General features: G+C 36.6%; 5 protein-coding genes across 14 annotated transcripts in view; 3 read left to right on the top strand and 2 right to left on the bottom strand.

Annotated features, from left to right (window-relative positions):
- LOC124211752 (ankyrin repeat domain-containing protein 36A) overlaps positions 1 to 4,503 on the top strand; it is a 34,808-nt gene extending 30,305 nt beyond the window's left edge. For 2 of the 4 annotated variants that reach the window (XM_046611138.2, XM_046611137.2), the window contains 6 exons: positions 24 to 70; positions 145 to 257; positions 404 to 592; positions 780 to 1,317; positions 1,574 to 1,850; positions 1,977 to 2,168. In XM_046611138.2, the coding sequence (XP_046467094.1) occupies positions 51 to 70; positions 145 to 257; positions 404 to 592; positions 780 to 1,317; positions 1,574 to 1,850; positions 1,977 to 2,102 (1,263 nt within the window). In that variant the 5' untranslated portion in view covers positions 24 to 50 and the 3' untranslated portion in view covers positions 2,103 to 2,168. Of the gene's footprint in view, positions 1 to 23; positions 258 to 403; positions 593 to 779; positions 1,318 to 1,573; positions 1,851 to 1,976; positions 2,169 to 4,381 lie in introns of those variants that run through there. The other 2 variants (XM_046611136.2, XM_046611135.2) reach the window with 2 other exon arrangements.
- On the bottom strand, positions 2,428 to 5,631 carry LOC124211751 (uncharacterized). The gene is made up of 8 exons (XM_046611134.2): positions 5,343 to 5,631; positions 4,923 to 5,100; positions 4,644 to 4,818; positions 4,468 to 4,564; positions 4,049 to 4,306; positions 3,013 to 3,942; positions 2,853 to 2,951; positions 2,428 to 2,759 (listed from the first exon to the last, which is right to left on the bottom strand). Exons 1-8 carry the CDS (start codon positions 5,436 to 5,438, stop codon positions 2,730 to 2,732), a joined length of 1,863 nt encoding a protein of 620 aa, XP_046467090.2. The 5' UTR covers positions 5,439 to 5,631; the 3' UTR covers positions 2,428 to 2,729.
- LOC124212294 (microtubule nucleation factor SSNA1) lies at positions 5,513 to 8,933 on the top strand. The gene is made up of 3 exons (XM_046612185.2): positions 5,513 to 6,264; positions 6,619 to 6,818; positions 6,918 to 8,933. Exons 1-3 carry the CDS (start codon positions 6,213 to 6,215, stop codon positions 7,008 to 7,010), a joined length of 345 nt encoding a protein of 114 aa, XP_046468141.1. The 5' UTR covers positions 5,513 to 6,212; the 3' UTR covers positions 7,011 to 8,933.
- Positions 7,656 to 10,552, bottom strand: brn (beta-1,3-galactosyltransferase brn). The gene has a single exon (XM_046611144.2). It carries the CDS (start codon positions 9,855 to 9,857, stop codon positions 8,589 to 8,591), a length of 1,269 nt encoding a protein of 422 aa, XP_046467100.1. The 5' UTR covers positions 9,858 to 10,552; the 3' UTR covers positions 7,656 to 8,588.
- The window catches only part of Usp (ultraspiracle), a 55,084-nt gene continuing 40,279 nt past the window's right edge, over positions 10,217 to 25,021 (top strand). For 2 of the 7 annotated variants that reach the window (XM_046611142.2, XM_046611139.1), the window contains exon 1: positions 22,616 to 22,743. Coding sequence is in view for 1 of the 7 variants with exons in the window: in XM_046611143.2 (XP_046467099.1) it covers positions 11,029 to 11,047 (19 nt within the window). In the remaining 6 variants the exon portion in view is untranslated. Of the gene's footprint in view, positions 11,048 to 22,615; positions 22,744 to 22,778; positions 22,795 to 24,319; positions 24,335 to 25,021 lie in introns of those variants that run through there. The other 5 variants (XM_046611141.1, XM_046611140.1, XM_046611143.2 and 2 more) reach the window with 4 other exon arrangements.

Below are 25,021 nucleotides of genomic sequence, written 5' to 3'. Positions count from 1 at the left end.
ATTTTTCCTATATTAATTTTCAGAATACTCACTGAACGCTGTTAACAACTATGGAGACAGTCTGTTGCATGTAAGCGCAAGTAACGGCTGTACAGAATCAGTGAGGGATATTTTAAAGAAAAATCATAATTGCAACATTGACAGAAAGAATAAGTTCGGCTGGACCCCTTTGATGCAGGCTGTTCGGGCCAACAAACTTCAAACAGTAGAAGTGCTTATAGAATATGGCGCTGATTTAACTCAAAGGAACTATTTGGGTACATAATTTAATTTCATGTTCCTTTGCTCGTATTATATCACGGTATAAAAGTCTCGTCTGCATATTTATTTTTCCTTACATTTATAATTTTCATTGTTCAACGATATTCCATAAGCAGGCTAATCCCGGAAATATTTCTCTTAGGAACATCAATACTGACCCTGGCTGCTGGAATTAGCCACGAGATGTTCGAAACAATCTATAAAGCTCACACTTCGATGCTAGCAAATTCAGTACATGATGATGTTACACCACTGTGCGTTGCTGCTATGAGAAACGACAAGAAGCTATTTTTCAAGCTCTTGAGTTTGGGATTGAAAGTGGAGGATGAAAGTAGGTTACAAATTTAAGGCTTGTCTAATTATTTAGTAAGTCGCTACAATTTTAAGAATCAAATTGACGCACATAGCAAGAACTATTCATCCATGCATTCGATTGTGAACATAAATTTCATTTACTCCAATTAACAAATAATCATCTTTTCGTCATCAATTGTTACATCAAATTAATTTTATACCAGGTGTGTACACTCATCTAGTGATGCGGCAGTCTATATTTCCAGAAATCCGAGCCCTAGCTAAATCGCAATGCGATGTGAATGATTATTGGAACAATACATCAGACAATATATCAATTAAAAAAGAATCAGGGAGCACAAATGATGGCTATTGTCGTGACAAAATATCTAATAATATTAAAAGTACAGGACTTGCTCCAAGATCGAGTACAATTATTTCATCAGAGGAAAGAAATCTAAAGTTGAAACCAGAACTTGTGAATGATAAAGTAATGACAAAAGAAGTGAAACCACCAAATATTAACTTGCTTTACGTGAAAGAGCTTTATTATGAAAATAAAGCAGTGATATCTCCAAACTTAATTTACAATTTAGACTCATGGTTTGCTAAATCACCGAATCTTATATCAGCTTCAAGTCCTATCCAAGAACCGACAAAGAAAGTAGATTGCACATTCTACCGTCGAAAACAAAAACAACGCACTATCTTCACATTCGATAAACCACCTGATAGCCATATGCTAGCACTTCCGTTGCAGAGGTAACTATACTGATGGTGAATAAAATTCGGTCTATTTAAAACAAACTATACTTTCAATCTGCATTTATTAATAATGTCAGTTTAGAAAATGGTAAACACTGATTCCACAATTTTAAAAAGCGCATAACAGTAATCCTAAATTTTTTTAGAGCTAGTTTCAGAGCTAACCCAGGATATTGTATGAAACTGAACTTACAGAACTGTCCATCGTTACCAATCTGAGTTCAATTATAAAGAGTTTTTAACGCCCTTTCAGAACACACGATATTCATTCGTTGACTTCCAAGATCACTGATCATTCTAGAAAGGACCAAATCAATCTCACCTTTGAACCACAGTTCAGTCCTCCTCGATCTCCCTGTTTGCCATTAGATTTCGAGGATGAAGATATCTGTGGAGAGGATACACCCACACCCCCACACTATAAAACGCCGCCTCGTGGAATGGTCCTTAATTCAGAACAGGCTAAGCTTGTTACAGTATTGAAACAATTTGAATTGGCCCATCATATCTCAACATTCTTAGCAGAAGAGGTGTGTATGAATGATATAAGTTTCTAATCTACGAATGGTAAATTCTTATGTTAGTTATTATTAGATAAATTATACTTATCAGAAAACTTAATGTATTTAACTAATGGCTCCGTTTTTGTTACTTAGGTTGATATGAGCTTATTTCTAACTTTGAATGACCAGGACCTCATAGAGATTGGAATAGTAAGTGACCGAGATAGAAAAGCACTGTTAGCAGTGGTTGATGCTTATACAAAACACAAGAAATATTAAATAAGGCTGGAAAAGGTAGGTATTATTAAGCAATGAATGAAAACACAGATGTCCCTATTTTATACTTATTTTATTATTTACTGTAGTCAAAAATGTGTGATTTATTGCTGACTGAATTATTTATTGACTGAGTAATTACATGTTGCACTCGATATTTGGATTGATTTTATACCAAATCGAGGGTAGCATTATAACTTTATATTTAAGCAGTAAAACAAGTTTAAAATAGTTTAAAAGTTAGAATACATAAGAATGATCTCATGAAATTTTTAATCAACACTATCATTTTGCACTATGAATCGGTAGTATACTTAAATCTGCGGACATAATACCTGTGACTTACATATTAATGAAATATTTTTTATACTTCCTATGAAACTTTTAAAAATGAATTCTATAAAATGGTTTTAAAAATATAGCATTTGCTCTAACTTACTGGAAATTTTCAATCATTCCCAAATGTATGGCTAGTTATACAACTCCATAGCTAAAAAACTTCAAATGATAACTATTTAATAGTACTATATTAATAATATCTTTAAAAAAAAACAGATTGAATAATATGGATTGATAATCAATTGCCAATCATTCGGTAAATCCTTTCTGGCAGGGTGTTGAGATTTTAGTCTATTGCCTTTCTTTCTTATTTGCGCCACACTAAAAAACAGAAACAATTCCCAATATTATCAGTAATTAGATGTAGTACTATGAGATAAATGTGTATTTCTTTCTAATAATTCTTGAAATTACCAGTTCTATTTTTCCGCCACTTTTGATGGTCAAGTTCGTTTGAATAAGCTTCGGCATTGAAGGTTTTATTGGCACTTTTGAAAAATGGCTTACATTCACCTGAAAATTCGTGAAATTGGAATCAGGCAACAAAAATGTAATTACCTACGTGATTACACACCTGCTTTTTCCCTTTAAAGTAAAAGTCGATATTGTTTGTTTTAAAGTTGCTTTTTTGCATGTGCTTTCCCAAATTCATTGTCGATGTTCTTTGAGTTTTTGATTTCCTGCCGAACAAGTTATTGAATTTCAATTTTGATAACGGTTTGATTTTCTCTGACTGTTTGTCCTGCTGTAGTGAAGTATTGACCAAATCTGTAATTTCATTACACTGCGATTTATCAGGAATATTGGTAAAATAATGGCTTTGCACTTCCAATACACTATTGGGCCCATCAAATTCATTTTTATCGATGTCACTTTTCTCTGGGCACAAAGCAATATTTTTATCCAGTAACCCAACAGACAAATTGTTTTCATCTAATCCTGCACAAAAATCGTTTAAATCAAAGCTACTTCTTCTACGTAGCATATAATTTAACGACGTGTCGTCCACTTTTTCACTGATTTCATTCAATATTTGTGATTTATCAGAATCAGATTTAATCAATTGAGATGAACACATAGTTTCCACTTTTATGTTAGGCTTATCCGATAATGGTGAAGAGCCATATTCCTTAATACATGAATCGGAAGGAAGTTGTGAAAACTTTGATTTCTTTTCTGGAGGAAAAAACTTTTCATAACAATCTGCTAGGATTCTTTTATCAGTCGAACATGTGCTCACAAATCGTTTTATATTGAGAGCATCCCTCAGGTTTTTATCTTTTATTACGTTATGCATCAGTCTCGAGGTTCCGGAATTATTTGAAAAAGTGGATAAAGCACCGAGGTAATTTACATCAATCTGGGCAAGATAATTCACAGGCAATTTGTAGCCAGGATTTGCACTACTCCGAGAATTACATGGTGTCAATTGTTTATTTGGAATTTTGTTTGTATTCCGAGCTACCGATGATGACTGATTTAAAATATTCTCCTTGTGATCATTCTGAGAACAGATGTATAAAACAAATTTGAATATTTTTTCTGTTAGTAAAATTTTATTGCTTCTATATTGAGTTTTATATGATTTGTCTGTGCAATTTTGCACATACTTTTTGCCAGTTATCGGAAGGTGGTCGTGAGGGTAATTCTTGTAATTTTAGCGTCGAACCAAAAATCGTGGGCACTCTTTCAGTGAGATCTTGAAGGAACTGCTGCGTTATATGTTCCCCATTGTCTGGGAAAAGTTGTGTGGGCTGGACAGCTTTAATGCAGCAGCTAGGATAGTGATAGTAGTTTTGTTCAGGCCAGGGAAAACACACTTGATAATAAATCAGTCCCACATCACTTTCTGGTAGATTATAGCCATACTAAAAAATAAGCGCACATCATTTTCTAGTCATGGAGATGAAATTCTGATGCGTTCGTTGTTAACTTTTACTCAGATACCAACTTTAACAACAGAGATCGATTAACAGATTTGCGAATGAATACAAGTTGACGATTTTCATACGAGTCAACATCTACTGACCATATTTTTCCAGTATTCCTTTATTTGTTCGTAGCTGTTGAAGGAACAAGTTTGTGGAATTTTTTTGGATATGGATGTTACCTTTCCTCTCTTGAAGCTGGAGAAGAATGAAGTTATTTAAATTTCAAAAACAAATGTAGATATTGGAATCATGAGAAATAAATAATGATTGTTACCTAGGCAAAACGTGAACCCATACTTGTGGTTCTAATTCTGATCCGTTGAGATCAATAAAGCCATTCTCATTTTCCATAAAGTTTTCAACTACTTTTAGAGATAATGAAAAATATCTCAATGACAATTCAGGAACACTAATACAGAATGGCAATAGAGAAAAATATGGCTTCTCACCTGTTGAAAGAATTGTATTGGTCAATGAATTTTTGACTGTATAAGCTTAAACATATAAATAGACATGTACATTGTACACGAATCGCCGGTTTAAATATAATTACAATTTGAAATCATTTCCATGGAGATTGCATTGGTTGGTAGATCCAGTGAGACAAGAAAGTTCTTTCCTTTCAAAAGATTGTTACCGACTCTGTTCCACTCAGGAGCAAGTTTAAATGATATTGTATATTTTAAACAGGCTTCGTAAACCTTCTGTGTAACATCAATGAATTTGGAGCACTTGAAACATGAGAAGAATTTGTTTTATGATCATGACCTAGCCTGCAATCTCATGAGTATATGACAATATTTTATTTGTCAGTTCCAGTCGAATTTTCATGTAATGAAAACAAGCAACGAAAAGATAGTAATGAAATTCATCGCATGGTCAGAACGGAGTGTGACGTTGTAATATATAAATGCTGACTGCATCATCGAAAGCGAAATTAAAAGAAAAAATTATTTTCAAAGTCAAATTCAACCTTAATGTTCATTTCGTTGAGCTTTCGCTGTACTTCACCGGTTTCAAGTAACTCTTTAGGTGCTACGATGTGTATGCTGCCCTTGCTTGTCATCATTGGGGAAACGATAACATCCGGCAATGAATGAATTAGCAATCTGTGAACATGATATTTTATTTGTTAATCATCTGTAAGTGTTCAATCAGATTAGCAAAGAAAACACAAACCCAATAGAACCACAGAGGTCAATATGTAACGAATTCTCATAATTACCGGCATTTCAATATGCGCCAATGATGCCAAGAATTAACTAACGAATCTTGAACCTCTTGTGAATCTATCTCTCCCACCAGGCAGTGCAATTTATTTATACTCGGGATTGATGCGGAAAGTAATTTTCTGCCTTGATTCATCCTTTCTTTTACGACAAAATAATTTCAGTAATGAAATTGAGTTTCTATCATTTCATGTAATGATCACTAGGTGTAATACGCGTTTAACGCTGGGAATAATTATAAGTCCGAAGTGTTGCAATATGATCAGTTCACCTTCGTGGTATTACTTTTGAGTGCAAGTTTAATAATGCGTATGGGAGTTAAAATTGGTTTATAAGCCAATTTTTGAAATTCGAATGTATAACGGTGGCGCCGTCGCTTCCGTAGCAATCGAGGTTGAAAACAATGTCGCAGTGTGGAGTCAACTTCAGACTGCTTTAGAGATGTTGGAGTCGAATCGAGATTCGTCGCGACGCGATTTCATAATCAAAATTGTTGTCAAACAAATGTTCGGATTTTCGGTGATACAGGTATTATGTAGGACGTGTGAATAAATTTGCTTTAACATGAGTAAAGCGTTATTATACCTGGAATAATTAAAATCTCGAAATTGATTATGTCTCAACACGGTGCTGCGCTTCAAACCTATAATCAAGAACTTGTGAAATGTAAGTTTAAACAGAGCATTGAACATAACCTCAATATCAAGTCTTAATCAGTACTTTTAAGTTCTTTGAGGCCTTCTCCATTATTTAAACCTATTCTACGATCTTGTCGGAAATTCGCATAACGATTCGGTGCACAGCATAAGTGTTTATTACTAATTACTCAACTAACGAATTATTCTTATCCAACTGGACGCGACCATAAATTTTCATTGCAATATTAGTCATGATAATACTGGAACGATAGGTGGAACAAAGATGTGCACTTTGAAATTTTCCAATCAACTCTCCTAATAAAATAAAAAAGAAACGATATCCAGAAGAAATAAGTTATTTGCTTACTTTTGTCATCAAAAGGTCTGGAAGAGATGAAGTTACGACGGGCGGAATTACAGATGCAAATTGACTCCCAGGAGGAGGAAAAGAACAATCTTCAGAGGGAGATAGAAAAGATGTCGTACAAATTAACACAGTTGAACGAAAGTTTGGCAAAAAGAATAGCAGCCAGAAATGATTATGATCGAACAATTGCCGAAACTGAATCGGCTTACATGAAGGTGAAGTTGTATTTTACATCATGTGTTCCGGAGTATTCAGATATTGAATTTTTATCCATTTTTCGTTTTTCCTTTTTTTAATTCATTTCATCGTTACAGATTTTGGAAAGTTCTCAATTGTTACTCAATATGCTCAAAAGAGAGGCGACGTGTTTAGACCAGAGCCTTCTAAAAGCTAACACCGATAAGTGACAATAACTAATTGCTTAAAACAATGGGGTAAAGTTAAATATACATACTTTAAAATTTATTTATTTAAATATATCAAACATCTCTTAGTACACTTGAAATAAGTGTAAAAATGAAGGGAACAAAAACAAAATAATTTATGGGAATAACTACCCAACTGAAAACGTTACAAGGATCTAAGATAGTTATTAATATACACCAAGTACAAAACTGTAAATATATGTGAATGTAAATTATCTTAATACTATATTGATGGCTTATTGATCATCCGATTTTTAAACTTTATAAATATTTTATTCTCGACAACGTTTTACAAATATTTAAGTAGGTAGTACGAGTCTTTAACTTGACTGTACAAAGTTGATTAACGCGTGTCCGTCTAAAAGAGTATCAAAGTTTATAAAGTTAATAAACACGATTTTCTAATATAGTAACACCACTCGTATTCAACTACAAAGTATTGGTCTTAGGGCCTGTCGTACAATTAGAGCAATTTATTCCATGTCATACTAAAGAATGTACATGAGGATAAAGTGTGTAATGATAATGTAACGGCGCAATTATAGGAAATCTACTTATTTTACAACTTTAAGATAATATAAAATTTAGTGATGTGTAATAAAGCAAAACACATTTATTTTTTGCGAATTCAAATCCTCCAATTTAATTCTAAAGTTGAAAAATAATAATTTTTTGTTCAGTGTTTGATTATCTTAAGATTACTAACTTCAAGCTCGTAGAATATATAATGTTCAGTATAAGAGCATTTTCAAGGTCCACTTTCTTTCCATAAATAGACACAATACAAGTTTTATCAGCAACTGTAAAATGATTTCAATTAGAATAGTACATATAGATGCTCAGTCTTGCTATTGTTTAATATTTCTTTCAACATCAAGACTTATAGAATTCACTTCATAATTAACTGATATAGCATTTCTGAGGTCTTTGTTTTTTTGTACTAAGTTTACAATGATACATTTAAAGCTTTATTTTTAAGATTAACAATTATAAGTAATTTTAATGACATTACAATTAAATCATGACTAAATACTAATATGACTTTAATACAAAAGTAAAACAAAAAGTAAAAAGGATCTAAAAACATGTTGATAATCGAGCAACGTAAAGAATACCCATATTCCAGTGGGAATATGTATGGACAAAGGGAGCTATTCTAAATTTAAAGTTAGATGAATATCAAATTTTATATGATAGACAAATAAACATTGAACCAATATATTTTTAAATTGAAGAAAGACGTTATTACACACTAAACTTAATGATAGCTAAAAAAATTTCAAGACCCTTGACTTTAACTTTCACATCTTAAATCACAGAATACTGCAATTAGCACCTAATGAAGTACCTAATACGATTTTGAGAACAATATCTTACATATACTGGAATCTTTTTAGGTGAATATTGCACAACAAAAATAACTATTACGGCTTTTGCATGGATCGTAGGCATTAGAACGAGCCCAAAAAACAAAATCAAATGAAAAGATTCGATTTCAGCTCTCAAAACTCCATTACAGAAGAGTCAAAGTATAAATATACCACTCGATTATCTGAATATCTAAGCATATCCCAAAGCTTTCTGTTCGTTCCATACTCTCAATAGTTCGTTCGGATCACCATACCCATGAGAAGCAATGACATACTTATAATTGTACTTTGTATAATCTTTTTTATAAAAATGAAAATCGTCGCAATGAAAAGGTTCGATATCTATCTTCTTGGCAACTAGTCCCAAGTAGATATCATCGAACCTGAAATGCTTGGTGTAAAAGCTGGCATAGTACATATCAAGCAGCGCTTCTTTTGAGAGAATATAAGCTCCGGCAGTTACATATGGCGGCCATAGATGGTAAGGGTATTCATCCAAGGAAACATACCACTTGGAGGTCCTGTGCCTGTGTGGTGCAGAGACAAAAACATACCCGGTAAATAAGCGAACATCTTCCGGTAGTTCAATATCAAATATCTGCCTCTTGGTCCTGTTCCTTGAAATGCCTACTGCACTTGGGTGTAGAGTTTTGTTATGCAAGATCCACCCAGGTTTCTTTCTGGCAATTATTTTTTCCCTAACGGTTGCCCGACGCATCCGAGCATACAAATGTTTTTTGGAACCTTTGGAAAGCCCTAAGTGTTCCGGTCCTTTGGGATCCTTCAGGTAGTCGGGGTAGCCAGTCGGGTGTCTAATATACCTGAGAACGTTTTTGAGGGAAACATACATGTCGTCGTCGACAAACATATAGAATTTTGAATTCTGACAGTATTTCACTGCCCATTTGAATCCCATCATTGTTTTTATGGTATTATTGAAGTAGGTGTCGATAAAGTCGATCAGTACGATATCTTTGTGCTTTATCGCCTCAGCTTTCAGACGTGCCTCCAATTCTGGATTCTCTGGTGATCTGCCTACCAGGAACACAGTCTTTATCGGCACATCAGAAAACCGTTTTTCAAAGCCCCATGAATTCCTGATTCCAATTCGTCTGTCGAAATTGTTTACCGCCGATTTCACCAGGAAAACCAAACGCAGATTACTATGCTCGTACTCAATGCACTTTTCTTTGAGGTCGTAGATGAAAGTGTAATTATAATCGTTGATCGGTTCCACATCCGGTTTCTCATTATTACGAAGTTGTGCTACGAATTCGTGGATCTCTCCGTAGTACGGATACGTAAATGAATCGTGATAGGATGTCTCAAAAGCGTGGTGGAATACCCCGAAAAAATCGAGCGTGGCGATCACAATGAAACCGAAACAAACGTATTTTATTTTTATCTTTGACAAGAGGATGTAGAGCTTTCGTAAAAGCGGTTGTAATATGCAAAACATTGTTCTTTGATAACCTAAAACATTCGAACGTCACTTGGTGTCAGTTTAGTTTTTTTACGCTAAAGAAATACAAAAATAGAGAATAAAAGAAGTCTATTTCTCATTGATTGTCTTGACAAGGCACAGTTCTACGATCGTTGTCAACGATAAACACACCCCGTTTTAAGTATTCATTAAATTCGAGATAAATATCTAATCTATAGGTTAGGATTCCGCCGAAAACTTAACTGCGGATATTGATGTTAGCTCAATGGGCGTAACGTGTAGGTTCAATTGTCAACATCAGATGACGTATGATACAATCTGAGGCCGCAGTAGTGGTTGAGCCTGCGATCGTGACGGTCGTTTACGTTCAGTTCATTATTCGAAGATGAACAGCAATTTCTTCATCGTCAATTAACATAAATATATCACTAAAAAAAAATTATTTCCCCGCATTGATTAATCAAGTGATTCATGTTACAGTTTCATAATTACCAAAAGTAAGCCAATAAACGTGTAAATCCAAATCCGGTGGCCTAGCAATGCGAAACTAAATTCGTAATGATTGAAGTGAATGTTGAAGCAGTGATTATTGTGAAAATTTAAACCATTTCGACGACAAATTACTAATTCGGCCTCGAACTTATCGCAGCACCACCTAAGTCTAGTTATTAGTTGAGAGACAGCCAGTTTCCAAGTGGAGTTCGCCGTCACCGACAGCCCGTAGTTTCAATACGATCAACGGTATCGCTACACGGGCGAATGGGATGTAGGGAGGAGTGTGATTGGCGTGTTGAAAATAGGGCGGGAAAGTGAGTCCTTGGTAAGGTGGCGCCACCTGCGGTCGATTGTCGCGCTACAATTATTAGTCAAAACATCGTCGTATTTAGGGTTCTATTTATAGTAATGCACCCGTAACGTATTATCCCAGATTGTTTTTGGTTGAATGAAATAATCGAGGGTTATACAGGAGAGGTTACGATTGGAGAAAGAAAATTTTGGAAAAGTTCAACGACCCTGCGGTAAATGTGACAAGAATGGTACGGACCTACGGCCATGTTTACACTGTAGCGAATTCTGATCAATCGGGGGCCCTAAATTAAGCGGTGTTTGTTGAAAGAACAGTTGGACTTGGATTGGTAAGTGAATCGGTGACCATTTGGATTACAAACTGCGAACAGCGTCGGAGATGGATTCCAGCGACAGGGGTGAGAGCTATTCATTTATATATTTAAACATCACCCATCAATATTGTTGAGCGAGAGCGAGGAAGAGAGCTCTGACACGAATCGAACCCGGGGAGCAATGGCAGTGTCAGGGTCGTAAGAAAACTAGTTCATTGACACCCATTCACCCCCTGTGTGTTTAAACAAATGCCCCTATTTTACGACGAAAATCCGTGAAACCATACCGCGGTAAATTCCCCATTACAACATCACCACCATCTCCGTAGTAATTCATTGAAAAAAGGTCACCCACCGCTCTCCTCGAAATCTGTGTCACGCAGCTTACTCTTGTCTCCGACTGTACCGTTGAAATTTTACCCCACTATTCCTGCCTTGGTTGACAAATTTTTTACGCCAAAGAACTTTGTCCTGTGCATAATATAACATTATTATAATACATGCGCATACAAATTATTTTTCTTTTTCTTTCAAATTTTTTTTACTCCGTTCGACCCGAATACCGAGGAACAAAACGATCGTTACTTCTTGTAAACAAACCTCGTATATGATTCTGCGTACAGCTGGTACGACACATGGCTACGTACACTCAAAGCTGTTACGTTTACACCGGGTTTATTACCTTCTTTCGAACGGAGTTAATTAGGTCAATTACGCACAGGCGATTCGCCTTGTGTTATTGTTCTACCTCCCCCCCCACTTCCCCTCACCACCCCCTCCCCCCGCCCCGTTGCCTCGTCGTATTTACCTGACGCAGAGTTTATCGGCACCTCAAATACCTCTGGATGCGTATGACACATACTTCTAATGGGTGTACGACCTCTGGGTCTTGGCGTTTACGGATTCCGCGTCTCGATATACGTGGGAATATTGTCTCGTGCTGGCCAGTTATTTCGGAGCAGGTTTAGAGTTACGGATTTTGCAAGAAGGCGACTCTGGCCTAACTACCTCTGTCCCCCCGATCTCACGTATAAGTATTTTCAAGGACGTTTTGTTCCATCGACAACAGATCTCATGGACCAACAGTGTATATATGTACATATATTTTAATTCCTATACATATACGTTTGTTGAGTTTAATTCGTAGCGTATCGTCTGTCTCCAGACTGACTTGGTTTTTTTTTTTTTTTTCCCCAATAAACACTTTCGACGATATTCCAGAGTCTTTCTTCGATTTTTTCTTTTTTTTTTACATTACAGTGAAATTTGATTAATCTATTTTGGTAATTATACATGAGAATTGCCTGCTTAATTGTCCATTGTTGTTAAATTGGTTAATTCTCACAACTGCGTAAAGAAAAAAACAAACCAAAACGTTTATCAGTACGAATCTATATCTGCGCTCGAGATAATTTTTCGAGATGTAGCGGAATGATAAGGGAATAAAAAACAATCGTGAATCATCCTTCATTTTGCGACATACCTGTAGCAACATGCCATTTGGGTTTAAGAAAGATTTTTGTTCATTTGCCCACGATTTGTGATAATGAATATACGTTGTCTGAATTTGTTCGTCAAGAAGTCACCGCTAATGAACAAAGAAGTGAAATAAAATCGAAGCAAAAGAGAATATCTCTTGCAGAGTAATACCCAGGGTAACAAAAGTGTTGTTTTACCCTCACGGGAAAAACGCTCAACTTGGGCGTCAATTCGTACCCCTAATACATAGGTAATACTAAATTTCCACAAGAAGAAAATGGAGGGTACAAATTCACCCCCAAATTGAGGGTTTTTTCCGTGAGGGTAAGGAACAAACTTGACGTAGATAAGCTTCGTTCCCTTTTTCGGAGCAACAAATTCGTGGATTAAATATTTACGATCGTATACTTATATGAATGCGCTTCGACGAGTATATTTGTACGTAATCAATGTAAACTTATTTTTACTTCAACCTAATTCCCGATACGAAAGCACAAAAGAAATTTCTTTTCACGCGACCATCACTCTGAACATGACTCATCTAATGCGATAAAGTGCAAGCGTTGATAATAATTAACGAACGGAAAAATAAGTCGGATTTTATATTGCGAAATAAATGTGTGCAGGCCTTGTGTCAGGCAGCACACTAAACTTCGTCGTCGTCGTCTTCCTCAAGGATACCTAAATTATACATACCGCATGACTATCGCCAAAAACAACGTGCGTGCCGTGCGGGCTTTAGCCTATTTCACATTATTATTCTCGCATATAGGTATAATGTTGCTGTTGATTAAGGGGTCAGAAAAATTTTGCGTTATACCCGCCTATTTTCGTAACTCAGCAGATACACATGTATGCATGTATCTAATGCACGCACAGTTACATACCTACGTTCACGAACACTGTGAAAAAATCAACGTCGAAAATTATCCTGCAGGTATATATGGTGTGATGAAATTTTAATTAACCCTCGATTCTCAACTACGCACCTTGATAATCGTAAAACCCTGTCATTATTCGAAAATTCCGTGTCAAGTGCGTACCTATACATCCGTTTTATACAGATACTCAGAGCTACCTAACAATAAGCTGCAAATCATCGCGCATTAATTCCCAACCTGGATATGGGTCAATGTTACGCGATCGTCTCCTCTCGCGCGTTATGTTCCGAATAATAGAAACCTTTGCCTTAACATGGTGCCCTACTCGCGTCGTCTGTTATCAGAATCACCAGCTTCTATCGTAACAATCTCCTCCTGCAGCAAAAAAGGGTAGGGGTTAAAAAACTAGAATTGTCGATCGTAGATGGGCCAGAATATCGCATTTTCATACATGTGAATATCTGATTTATAAAATTTTTAAACGTGGAAACTCCAAGTACAAAAAATTCTAAATATAGAAAATCGGAATACAGAACGACAAAATATAGAAAATACGATTCTATATTATCGAGGGGAATTATGACGATTTTACAGTTCGGCATTCTATGTTCTGACCTTTCTATGCTTTTACTCCTCCACGCTTTGACTTTCAACATTTTTAAATTTAATAAATGAAATTTTCGCTTCTTTAAGAATTCTATATTACGACCCTTTAATTTTTTGATCTTTCTATATTTTCACCCCCTACCCAGTAACACTTCCTACAGGCAAATAATTTTCCCAAAAATGTTATATAAATTTATATACACGTCTAGAATGAATAAAACCTGGGAAATACGCACACCGCCTCGGAGTATGGTTACACATGAGTTGTAACGGATACATTTCAAGGTGCCTGCTATGAATTGGACTTTTTGCAGATGTCTGTTCAGTATCCTGTATCACCTTTTACTTATCCTCGTGTCACAGCGCAGTCGATTTTTACTCCGATGCCCACCACCTGTAGTGAGATTTCTCACATCCAGACGTAAATAATAAAATTACAGTCACACTTACAGCAGGTGTATAGATCGCCGATCGAAATATTGCGTGATATTTTATTCCTCCATTTTTTACCCCCTTCATTCATCGTATCGTAGAAGAAGAGAGTTTCTTTCGTGTTTTCGTTATTGTTGTTATTTTCGTTTCCTCCGCACCGTATAACGCTCACGCCGTTCTTCTTCTTCCTTGTAAATTTGCATACATTAAACTTCATTTGCGTACCTGCAGCTATTACTTCGGATAGATATACGTATAAGAAATGCACCACCGGCAGCGCAGCCTGCGTGCTGAAAAAGATTAGAAAAATAAATAACCTTGACGATTCTCTCGCCGCGTTGCTTCCCCTTCTTTTTCGCACTTTCCGAGTTAGCTTATTCTTGCATTTAGACGCTCACACCTGCCCTCTTTTATGTGGGCGTAATAATTACGACCCGCATCCTCCTCATCCCACGTCTTATATATAACGCATAGAACACATCCCACTTCAGGGAGAATTGAATTGAGAAGTGATCCGGGGGTAGGGGATCGATTATTATAACGTGTTACGGGTTTCTCCGCTTTTTTTTTTTTTTTTCTTTCATTTTTAAGTTTTTCCACTTTTCCTTGCTCCAAAGTTGTCGCAATTTTTATTCTCACACTCTGATTGTTTGATTGTCGAAACATGAATTCGGGATGCAAAAAGTCCCTGCGTGTGATGCAAATTTCAAAATCACAATATATCGTGCGCGGATATTTTTCTTCACGACGCGAATAAAAACATGATGAATTTACAATTTCGATGGTGTCGAACAACAGAACTTGTGGATGACGGGTGAAAATTTTCATTTCCCAAATGTTATTACACGTCGTACATGATCCGCGTGTGTAGTCTACGTTATGTATAATATAACTGGTTGTGCCAACCGCAAGCTAACAAAGCGCCATTATTGATCGAAAATTGCACCCTCGTTTATATATATACGTATAATACATACGCGTATATACCTGGCTTCTCGGCGCGGGATATATAAACCGGCTAGACTTAGTTAAACCGTACAGCCGCGAATGCCAAGGTCGTTTTGTTTTACAGAGGCAGCTGGCTGCAGAGTGCAACATTGGAATGCGACGGAATTGTCTTTTTTTTCTGATTTCTATACGTAACGTATCGATACGTTACATGAGATATTTCTATTTTTTACAAGAATCGAACAAAAATTATCAAGCATACGAATTATTTTCGAAACAGGCACGAAAAGTTTGTTTTTTTTGAACTTGCAACGATGTTTGCAATTTTGCCAAAAAAAAATTCCTGTGAACTTGAATTCGCGCAAAAAAAAAAAAAAAAACTATTTGCTAGATATGGCAAATTCTGGATAGAAGTGTCTACCTAAACAATTTTGTCGCGACACCATATTCAGCCTTGTACTGAAAAGTTGAAAGTAGACATATTTTTTTTTTTTTTTTCCACAACTTTTCTTCAAATACGCGGATAGGTACATTACGTGCTACCTACGCTAATATTTGCATCAGATGTGTACTTGAACAAAGAATAAAATAAAAGGGTGTCAAACCGTTTAATTTTTTCCCATCAACTTATACTAACTATATTTACCGTAGCGTAAATGAGTAAATTAATAGAAAAATACATAAAGTTGAAGTTAGTAACGTCAACTTAACGATACATGTTTAAAAAAATCTTTACTTCGCATCCTTGGGATTGTCTAAAATTCAACTGGTAAATCATAGAAAACATGTTCATATTTCGAAAAGCCAACTCCCTGAAAGTAGTTCTAAAACTGTACAACGATCTATTCTCAACTTCAGCCTCGTTATCTTTTTCCAGAATCTTTCACTCGACTTAAACAAATTTTTCGTGGGGTGCCACGATGGTGAATCGCAAATTATTTTTATCGAAAACACCCTGTAATAACAATAACATACATAGTAGTTTGAAATTAGTGACCACTGTGGTTGTATATTAAAAATGACTCGTCAAATTTGATCACGGTAAAATATCTTTTCAGTGACTTCCTCCTGACGTGGCGTGACAATAACACGTTAAGTTCGTCGGATCGTCAATAATTATTGCCTGAAGATGATTGGCCGTAGCCGATCGAAACGTCGCGACCATTTAAATAACGAATACAAAGATATTAAGAAATAATATATATATATATATATTGCAATTAACAAAAAGTGCACTGCACACGGTAAATTCGCAGGCTTTTCGCTCGGCCGTAAATAAAAATTCTTATCTCCCCTCTTGACGCGCGTGCAGCTCGGTGCATGAACTGGCGTTACGTACCTGCGGTACGTAAGTACGTATTTACGTGGCATAGGTAGGCATGCATGCAATTGCGAACGGGAGACGCCGGCGGGCGGTAAACTCGGTCAAGGGCTGCACCGGGATCGTAACGAGAAGTCGAGTCTGCGCTTTGCGTCGAGCAGCCGAACCAACCCTGCACAATATCTGCTGCCCGTAACCTTGCACCCGTTTACACCCGGGTGGATTCGTCGTCGGTGTGTGCAGTTTGCACCCGCGTAGTTTCGTCACAGTCCTCCTCCGGTATCGAAAACGCCCTCTGCTCTTATTACGTATCCATCTCTCTTTCGCTGCTGCGCTGCCGCGACCCTTACTTGTTATATTTCTCGCCGTTTTCCACGGTCGGATTATTGTAAAATTATTTGCAATATTCGTCGAAAGTCGTTTCGCGGCTCCGGAAATATGGTGAAAATATGAAAGGATATGTGTGACGTGGTTTTTGCAGTTTAATCGAAAGAATAAAGACAGAACGTCGACGCAACTGGAGTTTGGGATTTTTTAGTCTTTACGACGATGTTAACCTTCTGATTCATCTTCAATATTTCATTTTCTTGTTCACGTCAAAATCAAGTGAATCCCAACTTGTTACGCGGTGTAAAAAAATTCTCATACAATCTAATGTGACACACGATTGCTTAAAACAACGATAAATCTGTGAAGTGAAAATTACAGTTGATGGACAGATTATTGATAATTGGTACTCAAATTACAAACAGAAGAAAAAAAAAAATGTACAATGAAAGTGGAAAATTAGCGGTCCAAGTTTAATAGACCGAAATAAATTTAATCGTAATTCGATATCCCGTCAACGAGTAAAAAAGAACATGGCATTGATACTTGCGAGTGATAATTAAAAATTCCGTGATTCGTAATATTGCAGTGAGTTTACGTTATTCTGCAATATTTTAAGTTGGCTGTAACATTTCAACTTTAAATCATCCTAAAACTTTGTGCAACATGTTTTTAAAACAGTGTCTTATATATTAGAAGCAAAGATTCGTACTTATTCGTGCGGTAAAATTTGTTTTGAGAAATGGAAGAAAGTTGCGATTATCCTTTCATATATTTATTAAATTCAAATTGAAAAATATAAAACCAAAATTTTTTCGTACGCATTATTTACGCTCGCGATGCAACGTATTATTGTATGACAGGATTCCGTTGGAACGTTTGCCGCGACGCGACACGATGGGAACGTTAATTAGGCCCAAAAAATTCAGGCTTTATGGCTGAACAATAGTTCGTCAAATTGGTTGTTTCTTTCGTCCCGGCCCGTCGTCTTGCACCAACAAACGATAATTTTCGTCTTCTATTGTCCCTGTGCGCAGCTGCTGCTGCTGCTGCTGCAGCACCATCGAGTTTCTTGTATTATTCCACCAGACTCCGAGCTAGGCTCCAGTTTTCTCGAAGGTTATTACCCAAAAAGCTGCGCGTGCGTTATTGCTGGGATTAAAAGTTTAACGCGATCGAAATCTGAGCGCAAAATAGGAAACGAATATTTGTAGATTATATAAATTATTTCAAAATGTCGATAAATTTTGAAAAAATGTTATAATTCGGTAGATTTATACCGAGATAAGTCGTTGTTCTCTTACAGTTCCGTATAAATTCACCTCGTATCAACAGTTGTACGAGTAGCAGACAAAGCTATAAGCGAATCGCAGATGTTTAACGTGTTGGTAAACGTTGTTATTTTTGCACTGACTTCTGTAATAATTATTGACTTACGACAAACGGATGTTTCAACTGCGCCGCGTGCACGTTTTAAATCTGCACTCTGCAGTTTCGCGATATCTATGTAGAACCGAATATAGACAGGCTATCGTACCTAACGTGATGTGGAAATAAACTCCGCAGCAGAGCTTGATTAGCAGGATTTGAGATTCAAACGCGTCGTGAAAATCCCAATCAAATGATAAGCGTATAATATTATGGAATATTTTTTAGACGGTCGTCTCATTTGAATAAAATTCAATCGCTCGATTATTAATTTAAATCTAAAATCGTTTTAAAGCTAGCACATTTCTATTCTTTCTTTTTATGTGTTCAATTATCATACGCTTTTATATTACTGATCGAAAATGATTTTCTATTTTACTTACTTGCATGTATGTGTAGTATAATATTCTCTGCATTTTTCCAGTCAATCAATTCCAATAATTATACTTTTTTCCGGGCAAATTTTGACGTTGCTTGAAACGTTGCATTTTTCTTCTCAAAGACACTAAAATCTAGGAAACTATTGAAGAATTTCTACGTGTAAATTTTTCTTACGCATTCCACATTCTAAAAAATTAATAACTCCATGTTTCAACTGAAGATCAACCGCGATCTTTCTCATTATTATCGTTGTTATTCTTAAATCGTTCGCAACGACCTGCCGTATATGGAAAAAGACGTAAAATTTTCACGACTGCCACGCATTACAATTTACGCTTTCCATTCCGCAGTGCAACAGAAATACGCATTCATGCTAATATATTCCGTAGTATAGAGGGATTATTTTTCGTTACAGAAAAGGCATAACGTGTAAGTTGTAACCTCCCTCTGGCAAAGAGGGATAAGGAAAAAGATGAAGATATATATATATATATATATATATATATATATATATATATGCGATTCCTACAAAAATTCTCTTCCTAATTTGGCCCGGTTTGTAGGATATAAGGTACGAATGTGTCGAGCTGCTGGGCTGGTTAACCCTGAAGACATACGAGCACGCGTCATCGTTCTCTTCTCTTCTTTTCTCTTCCTTCTCTCTCCCTCTCTGCGTATATATAATACGTATATAATATACAGATAAAGCGCAAATTGAAATCTCCCGAAGGAGCTGAACGCGGGGGGAAGAAAAAAAGTGGTAGTGAAAAAATAACTGCACAGAATTTATTGATACCAAAGTGACTTGTCTTCCCTCCACTTTTATCCCCTTCTCGACGCAGCGGAGTTAGTTAAACAGCGACCGTAGAATTCTCGGTTGAATTTAGTGTAGATTACGCACACGTGGTTAACGATGCACCTGTAATTCGACTCGATTCATGTCATGTGGGGACACGTATTTTCATCTTAGATCTTGTACAAACACGCAGGCAGAAAGGCGCCTCGCGTCGAGACGACGCCGTTCCCGCATGCAGTTAAAGACTGGTCTTCGAATCCACATCGCAAAAACTAGGCGCTCCCTTCTTTTCTTCGTCGGTGAACCTTGAATTTAACTTAATGCCTCCTCCTCGTCCAGAAGGAGATGAACGGTCCAAACTTGCGGATTCTCTCTTCACTCGGTTGCCCATATTGCAATCATCCGGTGAATTATACGAGAATGTTTCCTTTTATGAGCAATTTTCATAATTCCAACATGTGATGGGCAATGGGTTGAAATGGCACGCGCGCGAAATGTATTATTATCGTACATCGTACGTTTTATCTTGTCTAATTTTACGTTCTCATGCGGAAATTGTAATCGTACGATCGCCCCGATGTTTTTTTTTTTTTTTTTTTCACTCTTTCGGGAAGATCTTTTGATATTCGCATCTGCTGAAAACGATTTATTTGTTTTTTTTTTTTACACAAGTTTGATTTATCTTTCGCACTTGCGACGGTTATTGAATTTTCGTACGTAAAACCTATCTACCTGTTTATCTGAAAATATATTCGAATTCTTGAATCATCGCCAACTGTGATAATTCAGTGAAAGTTGAAAGTTACGGCTTTCGCTAAGCGTTTATTGGGATTTTTTTCTTTACTAAAAATTGTCATAATAATGGCAATGTAAATGTAATGAGAACGTAATATGTCATTATTCACAACATTGAGCATGAAATATTGAAACATATACAAGTAATCAAATACAGTGAACACGTCGAGCAGAGGACATTGCAATAATCGTATAAAAAAGTAATCAACAATAGCTCGATAGGATTCCAATTGAAAGTTAACCCGAAAAGTTTTTAAAAGCGATTTATTTATTTATTTTTTTTTCATTTCTAGAATAAAAATAATGTAATTTAGATGGGTAGATAGAATCGAAATGATTTGAAAAAAATACACCGCAACAATAAATCTCGATTTATTTTGTGCGTGGTTTGCAAAACAAAAGTTCCTTTCGAGGCTGAATTCATGACCGTAACGAATTCGCAATGTAACGTGAATGATTGTAAAAGTTGGACATTTTTTTTTTTCTTCTAGCACACAGTTCAGGCAGCGCGTCGAACTGGTTTGCATGAAACCTCGGAAACTACGCGAGTCTCTAAAAAGTTTCTTGGCCGGATGTGGGGGTGGTGGTTTTTCTTATTTTATTTTTTGCAACATGAATCTTATGTTACGAAACCGCTTTTTTACACGCGAGAAAAAATAAAAAAAAGTAAAATAAAACACGGAGAGAGGTTGAATGTCGAAGAGTAATACACGCTTTGTTGAAAAAAAAAAAGAAAGAAACACAAAGATTGGACAAAAGAGCATGAGTAGAGAATATTTCGAAGTAATACGTTCAATGCCCACGGTATTTCATATAATCGATATCGTTGGGGTGTTGTAAAATTAAATGTCCAACAATATTGGCGTAATGTAAGAAGTAAAATAATGTATGTATTTCAATGAACTCTTGTAAATATAGTCCACTGAATAAAATGAGACGTCGTAGATATATATAGCCAGTGAAATAATTGCACGAATCTGGTAAATATTGAACAATATTGAAAGTGTAATTCGTCACGAAGCCTCATCGACATCCAAGCTTTTGTTGATAATTTCATCATTATCTATATCCTTCATAACGAATTCTTGAAGACCAGATCTTCGAAGCTTGCGAATACATTGCCTCGTTATAGATAAATAATGGATGCTCAAGGTACGACCGGCTCGCGATAATATAATCAAAAAGTGTCAATTTTCGGGGAACCAAGCTTTTGGAGGTATTTTTTGCCCGGTGTCACGTGACCGATTAAATATTTTTACGTTAATCCATCTCATTATTTCGTAAAACATCGATTCGATTTGAAATTTTTTTTGCAACGTGATCGCATTGACGTCAGAAAATGCGCTCTCGGTCAGCTATGACCAATAAATGATCCCGCGAAGTATACGCTGTAAAAAAAATGCGGTGTGAACTTGTATAAAATATTTTTTTTGCGTCAATCTAACACTATCTGATTTTTAAGTTCCGAATTGACCGCAAAAATTGTTCTATAGTAGCTCACACCGTTCACTTTTGGTCAATTTTAATACTGCCAAATTTTTTTTTTTTTCTTTCTTTTCAAGTGTAACGTAATCGAACAATTTGCAAAATATATCCTGAAAGCCGGTCACGTATAGCGAAATAAACAAATGAAAAATCTGTACAATATCAATTCCCCAGAACGTACTTTCCGACAATCGCACCTTCACTTCACGACAAATTCCAAGCAGATTCGAAGTACCTACTCAAGAACGATATACACTGCATTGTCATACAAAAGCTTTCGAATCGCTCGCGCGACACCGCAAAGCAAGCAAATCCCAACAATATAAAACAACCGTACTACATCCGTCATAAGAGTAAGAAGGATTAGTGCGGGACGAAGCGTAGCTCCCCTGAATCATCGTCATCGTCATCATCGGCCGAGTCAGAACCAGAGCTTGAAAAGCTGCGGCACGAAGTGCATTGGGGCCCAATGCCGCGCACTAGAACTTGACTGTGCAGTCGCGAAAAGTAGGAGCAACGGTGCGGCGGTGTTGTATAGTTCCTCCTCCTCCCCCCCCTCTCTTTCCCTCTCTCTCTCCCTCTCTCGTCGACGACGACGTCGTCTCATCGTCAGCCTCGCGTTGCCGCTTCGTTGCTAAAGTCGCAGAAGGTGGAACCGCGCGCGTCGTCGTCGTCGTCGGCAAAAGGGGGGTGACGGTGGCGGCGAGGGCGTGATGGGGGGGGAGGGGGGAAGCAAAGAGGGAGGAGGGAGTTTCAGAGTCAGTCAGTCAGTCGGTGAGTGGAGTTCGCGGCCAAACACCGCCGTCGACGCGCACTGCACGCTAAGTGCAAGCGAAAGCTCGATCACGGTTTAATACCCCGACCTCAAGTGTGCCGCACGAGACGTCCTTTTACAACCGAAGTGCGCATCTTCAGCTTCCGCGTTTTATATTTTTCCCATTTTCTCTTTCTTGTACTTTTAGTTTTTTGTGTTATTTATTTATTTGTTTATTTTATTTTATTTTATTTTTTTTTTATAGCAATAATTTTTACACCGTCACACCTACGCACGCATCAATTCGACCAGAGGCAAATGTACAGATAGTTAATCGTACGTGTAAATACGTGTAATATCTCTCGAAAGTTTTTATTCGTTTTTCTCGCACCCATTCGTCCCAGATTTTTTTTTAGTCTCTGTTGTACCGTTTCCGTGTGGTATATAAGTCGTATCGCAATATATCAGGTGTTATACGTATATTCATTCGGAAGCGCTGAGCGATTAATATTGCAAGATTATCCAGGTTTGATTCGTCCCTTTTCAACATAATCGATGCTTTATTTATACGCAATATTTTTGAAGAACGTGTCGAGTCAACGTTGCTTCATTACGCGTATATATGTATACACACACACATATGCAGTATTTGTGTGCGATTATTAATAACACGTTATAGACAGTGATTGACAAGGAAATGGAATCTTAACGTATAAACCGTAATCTTGTAACGACAGTAATATTGACAATCTATAAATTTGCAATGTGTAGTTAAAATTATAACGCAGATGAATCGTGTATTGTTATAAATAAGCATTCGGCTCGCTATAATTTGACAGTTGTTTTTTTAGTGGAATTAATTCATCGCCGCTCGGACATGCATGTACAGGGACACACGTTATATACACGGTCGTACGGAATACATATTTCATTTTACATATATGTGTACATAATTTTGCCGCGTTTAATCAAATTCGCCCGTCCTGTCGTCGCCTCGTTTCAATGATCGTAGTTTCTTCTACCCTTCGTAATTAAATATACAACAACAACATGTAAACAAGATGTACGCAATTTTGTCCATCATTTTATCACGTGTTGTGTCCGCACACGTTTCACTCCGTTTTCATCAGTATAATACCGAGACTAATTTCTATCAAAGGAAAATACATTGAGACCTGTATCTTGTTACTCATTCTTGTCGTGTTTTATTATCTTTTCGCTTTTTCTCTTCCTTTTTTTTTTTTCTTCTGCCAACGTCATTCGCAGTTTGTATTGTCAGATTGAAATTGACCGGGATACAACGAATTGCCTTTATAATACCGCGGCAGGCCCCGATCGGATAATGAAAAATGTGTAAAGAGAAAAAAAGGAACATGAATGGTGGAAGAAGCATGCCTGCCTATACACCTTATACGTATACTGTACATAATCACGATTAGCACCGCTCGATCGCAATCTCGTAAAGAGTATATTAATAACAGCAGTTACGATTAGTAGCGAATAACCGATTTCCGTCGTCTCGCCTCGTCGCGGCCGAATTCGAACGAGCGTCTGACCGTTGCCGGTTTGTTCTACTCGCCGTTTTATCTCGCATTCGTAGTTTCGGCGTCGTCGGTGGTGCTGCGAAGCCGTGAATACCGTCTCGTGGCGAATGGCGTTCTGAAAATCAGTTCGTGATATTGAATTGCAAGGTTTCCGTGCCGCTGAGAAACTCTAATAAATCACGTCTACGATTGTCGTTAGTCATTTTTATTCATTTCTTCATCGGCTATCTCGTCGCTTAAACCGTCTGCGAAATTCGATTTTATTCGGTCTATTTGTTTTTTTTTTTTTTTTTTTTTTTCTTCTTCTGTTTTGTTTCTTGTTAAGCGAATTACTTTGTTACACAACGTGTTGCGTAAAATATATGTTTATTGTCGTAAATGATCACAAAATGTACGAACTTCGATCGGTGGTTTGATTTTTAACACATTTCGTAGGATAATTTATGCTAGTTTTTCCTAAATTAGCGTGATTGGCAATATAACGTCATTGGGATTGTGATAAAGTTGAACGGTATTGTACAAAGTGAGAAAGGAAACTTCAAAGGTGGGATAATTAATTGCAGCGATAAATTGAAAATCCAAATGTGTTTATCTCTTTTTTTTCTTTATGTAGCTTGTTTTGAACTTGCGTTATTTATTAGTAAAACTTGTGTCTACCTGTACGCGTTTATTTCAATTCGAATAAACTTTCACTCAGCGATCATTTTATATTATTGCAGTTTCGAATATTCGCGAGATGTCAAAATTACTGCTTTGTATACTCTGCGTGTTAATAAAGCATGCAAAAATAATTATCATTTGCAAAATTTTTACTTATACGGCTTGTGGATTAAACCAAAATCCTTTAATAATATTACGATATTATAATATAGTAGGTATGT

This window comes from Neodiprion pinetum, chromosome 2 (assembly GCF_021155775.2).
Source record: "Neodiprion pinetum isolate iyNeoPine1 chromosome 2, iyNeoPine1.2, whole genome shotgun sequence".
Classification (NCBI taxonomy): Eukaryota; Metazoa; Arthropoda; class Insecta; order Hymenoptera; family Diprionidae; genus Neodiprion; species Neodiprion pinetum.
Note: the sequence above shows the minus strand (reverse complement) of the source record. Positions and strands in the feature narration are given on the sequence as shown.

Excerpts from the sequence above, each read along its gene's own strand:
- LOC124211751 (XM_046611134.2), bottom strand. The coding sequence starts at position 5,438 with ATGATGACAAGCAAGGGCAGCATACACATCGTAGCACCTAAAGAGTTA. Across the intron at positions 4,307-4,467 it reads AGGAATACTGGAAAAATATG|TATGGCTATAATCTACCAGA; the intron begins GTCAGTAGATGT and ends CTTATTTTTTAG. Across the intron at positions 3,943-4,048 it reads CTTCCGATAACTGGCAAAAA|AATGATCACAAGGAGAATAT; the intron begins GTATGTGCAAAA and ends ATCTGTTCTCAG.
- LOC124212294 (XM_046612185.2), top strand. The coding sequence starts at position 6,213 with ATGTCTCAACACGGTGCTGCGCTTCAAACCTATAATCAAGAACTTGTG. Across the intron at positions 6,265-6,618 it reads TAATCAAGAACTTGTGAAAT|GTCTGGAAGAGATGAAGTTA; the intron begins GTAAGTTTAAAC and ends TGTCATCAAAAG. Across the intron at positions 6,819-6,917 it reads CTGAATCGGCTTACATGAAG|ATTTTGGAAAGTTCTCAATT; the intron begins GTGAAGTTGTAT and ends TCATCGTTACAG.
- brn (XM_046611144.2), bottom strand. The coding sequence starts at position 9,857 with ATGTTTTGCATATTACAACCGCTTTTACGAAAGCTCTACATCCTCTTG.